The 9,489-nt window shown below is 42.4% G+C and overlaps 1 protein-coding gene across 30 annotated transcripts in view; it reads right to left on the bottom strand.

The window, feature by feature from the left end:
• Positions 1-589: 589 nt before the first annotated feature.
• The window catches only part of LOC109871270 (R3H domain-containing protein 1), a 62,535-nt gene continuing 53,635 nt past the window's right edge, over positions 590-9,489 (bottom strand). For 15 of the 30 annotated variants that reach the window (XM_031805466.1, XM_031805449.1, XM_031805454.1 and 12 more), the window contains 8 exons: positions 8,832-9,025; positions 8,455-8,600; positions 7,389-7,498; positions 4,440-4,591; positions 4,048-4,192; positions 3,686-3,783; positions 3,315-3,408; positions 683-2,172 (listed from right to left, as the gene is read on the bottom strand). In XM_031805466.1, coding sequence (XP_031661326.1) covers positions 2,069-2,172; positions 3,315-3,408; positions 3,686-3,783; positions 4,048-4,192; positions 4,440-4,591; positions 7,389-7,498; positions 8,455-8,600; positions 8,832-9,025 — 1,043 coding nt within the window. In that variant the 3' untranslated portion in view covers positions 683-2,068. Of the gene's footprint in view, positions 2,177-3,314; positions 3,409-3,685; positions 3,784-4,047; positions 4,592-7,388; positions 7,499-8,454; positions 8,601-8,831; positions 9,026-9,489 lie in introns of all 30 variants that reach the window. The other 15 variants (XM_031805464.1, XM_031805469.1, XM_031805468.1 and 12 more) reach the window with 4 other exon arrangements.

The following is a 9,489-nucleotide window of genomic DNA, read 5'->3' as shown; positions in this document are numbered from 1 at the left end:
GTTTTAATTATCCGTTAATAATCTCAGAATCAGAATGGAGAACCTTAATGCCACGACGAAAAAGACTTCACATGACAGATAAGACAGAACTGGAAAGTTCGAGCTCCAGAAAGAGACCCAATTTCTGAGTTGGATGACCGTTCAACATTTTTTTCCCTCAGTCCAAATGTTTCTTATTTCCCCAGTTGTCTTGAACACAGCAGAAGCCATCCATTCTAAACTGTTTCTGGCAACTATGACATTGGAAGAGGGAACTGTGAGGCATTGGAAGAGATGAGGTTGGTGGGAGGTTAATGTAGCAGACAAATGACCCTATAAAACCTGGATTGAGATGAACAGCACCAACCAAAGACCAAATTAGATAAGACCAAGTATAAAACCCACATGCCCACCTTCCACCCATAGCAAAACAAACCACTCTCTATGCTTACACTGACATCTGAGGTAGGACTATACCTAGTGTTTTTAAAATCGTCAGTTTAAACATCATGAAAGAGGACACCCAAAGCTGGTTGGATATTCTGGACAGATAGAAAGCCTGAGTACCCATCCATTTCAAAGGACTTCCTGTGATCTGAAAAATCACACATATTTTGGTGTAAACATTTATTGGTTTCAAAATGAAATAAAAATGACTTGCACCAGCATTGAACAGCCTATCAGAATCCACACATTTGTTTTGTTTTTTTATCTTTGAGAGAAATTAAAGGAAAAATAGATCATTTTTATATATTCAGTTGTATAAATGTGCAAACTGTTGTTTCTTCCAGTGACCCAGTAAGTATATCATTTAAAAATACCTAATGAAAGATTTGACACTGTAGGCCTTGTAGAAGAGGAGGGAGGACAGTGTGGTGTAGATAGATAGATAGATAGAGAGAGAGAGGCCATCCAAGCAGATGATTGCTAAAATATGCTGTTGCGGTGGAGGAGTGTCATTTTAAATGAAGTTAAAAACCAGGGGTTTCAAACAAGCCTTTTTTCCCGTTGCTCTCATCTGTGCCTGCCTGTGAACAACACACATACAGAACGTTCACTGTGTAATAGAGAACTGATTGAATTATTTAGCTACTATATAAATTATTTACAAGGTGCAGGTCTTTTCATTTAACAATAGACTGACGGGGGGTGACTTCATTTTGCGTTTCTTGGAAAATAAAGCAGTAGACTTTGGAGAGAAAGGCACAACTAGAGACCCATTGTGTAGCCGAGGGCAACTTCATCATGTACCGGCCACAATATGGGGCAAGTGGCTGGTGGCAGGCTGGCCGATAGTCAGCTACCCTGGGGATGTGGGGAAGCTTTGGGTTGAGTTAAACTGAACCAGGCCAGACACTGCAACTGGGCTGGGTGAGTAATAATGAGAGAGCTGAGCTTTGGGCCTGACTCAGGATTTCAACAACTATAAAACAAACGAACAAATAAAATAAAACAAAACAAAACTACAGGCTTTTGATGTGTTCCGGCCTGTTCTCAAAACAGAGAGCAGACAGGTTATTAATATTTGGAACTTCAATAATCGTGGTTTTTGGATATTCGTTCACGTCAGTTCAGTTACATTTTGTTCTTTTTCGTCAAACCGCTAGTAAGAACATTATGAAGTACAACACATTTCCCCCCAACCAAGTCTCTACAAATCAAGTGGAAAAACAACCCTTTACATCAAGCCAACGTAGTGAGTGAAGAGGGAGGGGGAAAGGAGGGGCTGGGGGGAGTGATGGCAACAGGAAGTGACTGGCGGTGCTGTGTGAGGGGTCAGGGTTTAAAAGGCGAGCCAGGGGTCCTTAATTAACGGCCTCTACTGGGAGCTGGCCCTCTCGGGGAGTGTCTGTGGCCGTAACCTCGGCCATGGCACCTGCTCGTGGTAAGTCTGATGGAGGATCAGGGGCCGTTGTGGTTCAGGAGGGCATCCTGCACAGCGTACCTGGAGGGGAACGTGACCAGGAGGGATTAGGTGGAGGCTGGGTTGACAGGGGTTTGACCGTGGGGGTTTGGCGTGGTGGTGGTCACCGTTAGCCATTGACTGCCAGACAACGCGGCTGTGATGGTAGTGGTGCTCTCGGAGCCATCAGACCACGGCCCTGACTCTGGAGAGCTCACCTAGCAGAGAGTCCGCCTCGGTCCGGCTGATCCCCACCGGCAGCTCAGTCACCTCCAGGACCCGCCCACTCACTGCCTCCGAGAGAGGAGAGAGAGAACTGTCAGACCCAACTTGGAGACAGCCTTTAGCCTATGACCTCATTAGTTAAAGCAGTACAGACTAACCCTATGCTTCCTTTGTCATAAGACTACTAAATAACTACCCGGACTATCTGCATTTAACCTCTTTGCACAAACTCTTTTGACTCATCACATGCTCATACTGTCTATTATCTATCCTGTTGTCTAGTCACTTTACCCCTACCTACAGTATACTGCTGTTACTGTCTAGTATCTATCCTGTTGTCTAGTCACTTTACCCCTACCTACAGTATACTGCTGTTACTGTCTATTATCTATCCTTTACCCCTACCTACAGTATACTGCTATTACTGTCTATTATCTATCCTGTTGTCTAGTCACTTTACCCCTACCTACAGTACACTGCTGTTACTGTCTATTATCTATCCTGTTGTCTAGTCACTTTACCCCTACCTACAGTATACTGCTATTACTGTCTATTATCTATCCTGTTGTCTAGTCACTTTACCCCTACCTACAGTATACTGCTGTTACTGTCTAGTATCTATCCTGTTGTCTAGTCACTTTACCCCTACCTACAGTATACTGCTGTTACTGTCTATTATCTATCCTTTACCCCTACCTACAGTATACTGCTATTACTGTCTATTATCTATCCTGTTGTCTAGTCACTTTACCCCTACCTACAGTATACTGCTATTACTGTCTATTATCTATCCTGTTGCCTTGTCACTTTACCCCTACCTACAGTATACTGCTGTTACTGTCTAGTATCTATCCTGTTGTCTAGTCACTTTACCCCTATCTATATGTACATATCCATCTCAAATACCTTGTACCCCTGCAGACTTGGTACCAGTACCCCATAGCCAAGTTATCGTTAGTCATTGTGTATTTATTCATCGTGTTATAATTGTTTCTACATTTTTTATTTCTGAATTATTAGGAAGGGTCCATAAGTAAGTGTTTCACTGCTGTTTACGAAGCATGTGGAAATTATATATATTTTTTAGATCAAATATCAATATCATGGATAAATGTTGTATTTAAGATATATCTAAGAGTAAGATAGTTATTGATTAGAGGTCCACATCTCTGTCCTCTTAACAGACGGAGGTGTTCTCTACCATTACCTGGTTGACCTACACTGAGATCTGTAGACAGAGCTTTCCTCGGCTGCTTCCTCCCTCTGCCTCCTCCACCGCTGTGCCGTATCCCCATAGGTACCTGGGAGCGGAAAGGAGGACGAGAGAACATTCAGTTGACCAGCTTGTAGTCTGCTGTTGCACTTTATGTGGACTCTAGCTCAAGGTATCCCAAATGCTTTATATTGATTACATTGGAAGAGAAAATGAGGAACAAAAGAAGAAGCGGGGACCATTGTTTGACTTTGATCTTTTGTTTTATTTGCACAGTACTAAAGAGAAGATGTCGCTGAAGCATTTCTAAAATGGTACATAGATATCCACACAGATATTTCCTCCTCTGTCTTGTGTAGACTCACCTGATGGTTGGGGGCCATGGGGGGAAAGTGGAGGAGAGGAGGACGGCTCTGGGGGTTGTACTGGAGGGGTTGCCCTAGCAACGGGTACCGAGCATCTCCTGGGAAACACAAATGACGACACTAAATTGGGCTACATTTCTTTAGGGTTACCATTTGCCATAAAGATGGAGCAGCTGAGTAGCCTGAGGGACCCTCAGCATTCCACATATTTGTTTGAATTTAGTATTAGCACACCTAATTCAACTAATCAGCAAGCCATTGGAATATCATATTCCTATATAATTGGAATAGATTAAGTATGTGAAATGGCTGGTTAAAGTTCCCCCAGGACTGGGTAAAGGAACACTGGGTGTCTCCCTCACCTTGCCCTGGCACAAAGGGTCTGGAGAACTGTGGCATCATGGGTACGGGGGTGAGGCCAGGACGGATGCTCTTCACATTGGTCAGGTGGGAGGGGGTTGGCGACTGGGCGGGGGAGGTAGAGGGACTGCCCAGCTGGGGACTGCTCTGTATGGACAGATAGAGGACAGGGTTAGATGGAGGACAGGGGAGGGTTATTGGGTGAACACACCCGACACCAGGAAAACCACTAGTTCAAGGCTACTCTCTTACAACATTACAGACCACAACACCAAACCCCATTACTATATTTACACCAAGAGTGTGATACTGAAGAAATACTTGCAATTTTTTCTTCTTCAAATCTGCATGTTCTCTTTAGGCTGTATGGGGGAGCGGAGCAAGGGACTCTCACCTGTGAGGTGTCTATGACTGAGAGCTCTGTGGACTTCTGTCCTCTGGTGTGATCCAGACTGTGGTACTTGCTGTGTTTCCACTGCGAGGGCGTGTGAGGCCTCGGCTGCTGGCCAGGGGACAACATCAGCTGCATCATCACCATTCCACCACCTGGAGGGGCACAGAGGCAAACAAGGACAGACATTACAATATTACATCAAATTCAATGAGTTTATATACATCTCTTCAGGGGCAATGAAAGATGTGGAAAGATTTAGTCTTACATTTCAGATGCTAGAACCTGTTCCACTTAAGAATCACAGTACGTTTATTGTGTGTGTGTGTGTGTGTGTGTGTGTGTGTGTGTGTGTGTGTGTGTGTGTGTGTGTGTGAGACATTTGCCTTTTAGAAATATATGAATCACGTTTAATAGGATAAGTATGTCAGTTTGACTGTTTTGTATTTCATTAGTGTATTATGTATGAAAACTAAATCATATTCACTGACTTGCCGTTAAAATCCTTTGTCATCTAATTACATGATGTTAACCTCCACTTATTTGATATGTAATATGTTATTAGATATTTAACTCTGTCTTTGAACAAAACAATGTTTGTTGACATGCATTTTATTCTAGTTGGGACCTTCTTTCCAAGACAGCTCAGATCATTAATACTTTTAATGGCATCATCTCAAATGTTTTGCCGTCAAACATCCAATTAAATGCGTTTGCCCAACAAAGGGTTCGAGAACTTTCTGGACCTGCACTTGACCTTATTAAAAGAAGACTTCTGACTGCCCTTAGCCGGTCTGTAATTATTTCTGCTGAGGAAGACTGCCCTTAGCCGGTCTGTAATTATTTCTGCTGAGGAAGACTTCTGACTGCCCTTAGCCGGTCTGTAATTATTTCTGCTGAGGAAGACTTCTGACTGCCCTTAGCCTGTCTAATTATTTCTGCTGAGGAAGACTTCTGACTGCCCTTAGCCTGTCTAATTATTTCTGCTGAGGAAGACTTCTGACTGCCCTTAGCCTGTCTAATTATTTCTGCTGAGGAAGACTTCTGACTGCCCTTAGCCTGTCTGTAATTATTTCTGCTGAGGAAGACTTCTGACTGCCCTTAGCCTGTCTAATTATTTCTGCTGAGGAAGACTTCTGACTGCCCTTAGCCTGTCTAATTATTTCTGCTGAGGAAGACTTCTGACTGCCCTTAGCCTGTCTGTAATTATTTCTGCTGAGGAAGACTTCTGACTGCCCTTAGCCTGTCTAATTATTTCTGCTGAGGAAGACTTATGACTGCCCTTAGCCTGTCAGTAATTATTTCTGATGGGGGATAAAAGTAATGAGCATCTATAACTCTTATCCTGACAGCCACATAATTCCCCACCCTATCTCAATGATGAAAACCTCCATTTATATTTTGTTTTCAATCTATTTTATTGTGACAATAAAAAGGGAGGTCTACAAACAAAAGAGAACCTGGACTCTATAGTACTACCAACCTTGGATTTAATCCATCCCTAGCACTGTCTTGGTGTAATACGCAGCAGTCTATTTGTGAATAAAAAGGGGGTCACACAGAAAGGAAGTTGACCCGTAGAACAGCATAATAACCAAAACACATTTCCACATTGAAAAAAAAGTGGGAAAAAAATATTTACATTTGCCACAAGAGGTTTAAAATGAAGGGAATGTATTTTTTACGTGGTAATCCTGGCATGAAATGAAAATATTTCAACCACCTCAGTTCTGAAGAGAGAGATCTCTAATTTCAGGATTTGAAATAAGATTACCCTTTCCTCTAATTTGTTATTTAAGGAGAAAATAAAAGATGACAGAGCGCAAGACAGAGAGACAAAGAACTTCTGTGAGTGTAATGTTTACTGTTCATTTTTTGTTTCACTTTTGCTTATTATGTACTTCACTTGTTAACATATGATTCCCATGCCAATACAGCCCTTAAATTGAAATGTAATTGTAAATTGAGAGACCGACCGAGACACGGAGAGACCGATGGTGGCTATACTGATCAAAGGAGCTTCGCCACAGAGGAAAATCACATTAAGACCTCCTAAAACGTTTCAAATTAGAATTAGATTGCCCATAAAGGGACTTTTTTAATAAGATGACCATAACTGGGAACAAAGCAGCAGAGGAATTACTTCTTAATTACCAGTCCATATCTGTTCAATAATTACATCGTTAAGACTTGGAGTATAATTTCAATTAGCACCTTAAAGCTAACTGAATAGGAGGAGGAGGAGATCGGGGGGGGTGTCAGTAGAAAGACGTTAAGGCGTCTACATCACAATTATTTGGTTGCTGCCACGTTGTATTATTATAGCTTTACCTGGGAGATGGGGAGATGAGAATGCTGCCTGTCTGCGCCCCCTCCCCAAGAAGACCCTTTAGAATCGATTCAATCCATTTTGATTTGCCGGAGAATTCGGTTGCAAGTAATTTCTCCTGATGACGCCTTTGTTTAGTTGGGCTCTAATTAAAATGTTCTTAGGGCTCTTCCACGCCATTGTTCAGAACAGAGTGGATTGGGCTGTCTACATTGTGACGGTTGGATTGGACAGCGTGTTAAAGAACTAAAAGAGGTAGGAGAAAGATTTTTTTTTTTAAGGAAAAAAAGGTGGTACAGCGAAGCTAACGTCTGTGGGTTTTGTTCCAGAGACAACCCGTACAGCAGCTCATTTCAAGAACTAACTCATTAGGAGCAACATTTTATATTGCACACTTATACAGTTAAACAGAGAAAATATGCTCTTTCAGGGATCCAACGTAAAGTGATAAAGCAGTCTTGTAGCCAGCTACTGATAACCAGCTGGTTGCCAGACTACTTTATTTATAAATTGTGATTTTTACTTCCTAGTTGAGACCTGGTTATAATGCGGCTCAGACTGGCTCTCTGCTGTATACCTGAACACTGCAGTGTGTCGGTCTGTGTGTGTGTTTCTATGTGTACCTGAGCACTGATGTGTCTGATGGAGTGGCTGTTGGGAGCTGCAGGGGGAGGACGGCCGAGGGAACAGCATCTGCTCTGATCCGGAAGGAGGCAGGAACTCTACAGAGGAGCTGCAGTGAGAGAAACAACACACACACTAAAGCCGAGTAGCAGAGAGGCCAAGCTCTGGCACAGATTCATTCATGTAATCAGAATTCGGCACATCGGTTTTAAAATGGGCTAAATTACTGAAGTGGAACACTGTGTACACAGGAGATCAATAACCCTGTATTGCATTAGAACAACCATAAATATCCTCAATCTGAAACCGGTGAAGGCTGGGAATCGGCTAGAAATCTCTACAGGCCCATTTTCTAACAAATCAAAACAAATCAAGGGAAAACAGCATAAATCACTGCGTCTCCGTTACGGAATTGCGGTTGTGGAGTGCCACTGGGGTTTCTTCTTTCCAGGCTCCTCTTTCACTCTCCTCCATTTTGATTTTATAACAATATAAGCAAAAAGAAGGCAGGCAGGGTTATGCGTCATCCCAAAGCAGAGGCAGGCAGCTGCCGCAGCAGACATTCGGCTCTCCGTGCCACTCGGCACCCAGAAGAATAATGTGCGTCTGCACAGCGGACCAGAGGGCTGGTATGAAGGATGGTGTAGAGAGCAGCTCGCCACACTGGACCAGCGCTGTTATATTAAGACTCAGTAGATATCTGGCCTTATAAATCATCTTGAACATGGCCTATTAAAGAAGAGGACCCAGGAGGGGGGGGGGTTCCACAGCTCAGTGTGAAGCATCACAGAGAAGAGCTAGTTATCTGTTCAACCTAAAAAACTGCTTACTGTAAAACTGGGAATGATACAGTATTAATGTTCTGTAGTAATGTTATTGGTCTATAATCGGAGTATGTCCACATTAAAACTGTGCGATGTCTTACCACATGGTGTTCTGTTCAACTGGGAATGCATTTATATGTACTCAACAATGTATTGGTATTATAAATGGGTCTACATTAAGTGGAATGGGTCTACACTAAGTATAGGTATTTTATGTTAAAACTGTGTGGTGATGTCCTACCTCTGTTGATTGGGTGTGATGACACTGTAGTAAACCTGGACACCAGAACCAGGCATGGGCCTCTGGTTGGACTGGTTGTGGATGACGATAGGCTGCTGATACGTTTGCTGTGGTACAACCTGGGAGCCTTGGGGCTGCATGGATACCTGCCAAGACAGACCCATAGTTCAGATGGATGACATGGGATGCCAAAAAATATTCACGGTTACACAAGACTTTATGGAAAAAGAGAATGGTTCTTAATGACTAAGCTACTTAGCTAAACAAAGGTTTAAATAAATATGCTTTACATTTCTTAAATGTTCATCATTGTTAATAGTGTTTTTACATTATAAAGTGACATTGAGTTATTAGATGTTGAAATGCTGAGTACCCACCTGATAAGATGACATAGAGGGATACTGGACCACCATGCCTTGCATCTGATGTCCCATATTGCTATGCTGGCCACTGACCGGGTTCTGCTGGCCACTGACCGGGTTCTGCTGGCCACTGACTGGGTTTTGACTCTGTGGCACTACTATCATACTCTGATAGCTCTGTGGATGATTGAGCATCACAGTTTGGTAACCTGGAGAAAGAGAGGGAGGGGGAGCGAGAGAGAAATGAGTGAGAGAGGGAGAAAACAGAGAGCAAGATAAAGTGAGATGGGAGCGAGCGATGGGGAGAGAGAGATGAAGTTGATTTAATCAAAAAGTGGATTCAAATGTCTTGATTCTTAGAATTCAGCACTTCTATGGAAATTAAAAACGTTCAGAATTCCCTGATAAATTGGTCCACAGGGAAAACTAAAAAAGGTATAGAAACCGTAAATTACATTTATTTATGACATTTATTTATTAATAAATGTATTTCCATGACAGAATTCAAAAGCAATTTTGGACTGACCAATGTAGATATTTTCAAATACATTCAACTTAAAAGTTCCATATCAAGAAATTTCAATTTATGTTATTTTGGATATCAGAGTAATCTTGAGGTAATCCTAGTTGAGTCAGAAAAGGATGTTCATTTGATGGGTAAGATATACAAACC

This window comes from Oncorhynchus kisutch, linkage group LG26 (assembly GCF_002021735.2).
Source record: "Oncorhynchus kisutch isolate 150728-3 linkage group LG26, Okis_V2, whole genome shotgun sequence".
In the NCBI taxonomy this organism is placed as follows: Eukaryota; Metazoa; Chordata; class Actinopteri; order Salmoniformes; family Salmonidae; genus Oncorhynchus; species Oncorhynchus kisutch.
Note: the sequence above shows the minus strand (reverse complement) of the source record. Positions and strands in the feature narration are given on the sequence as shown.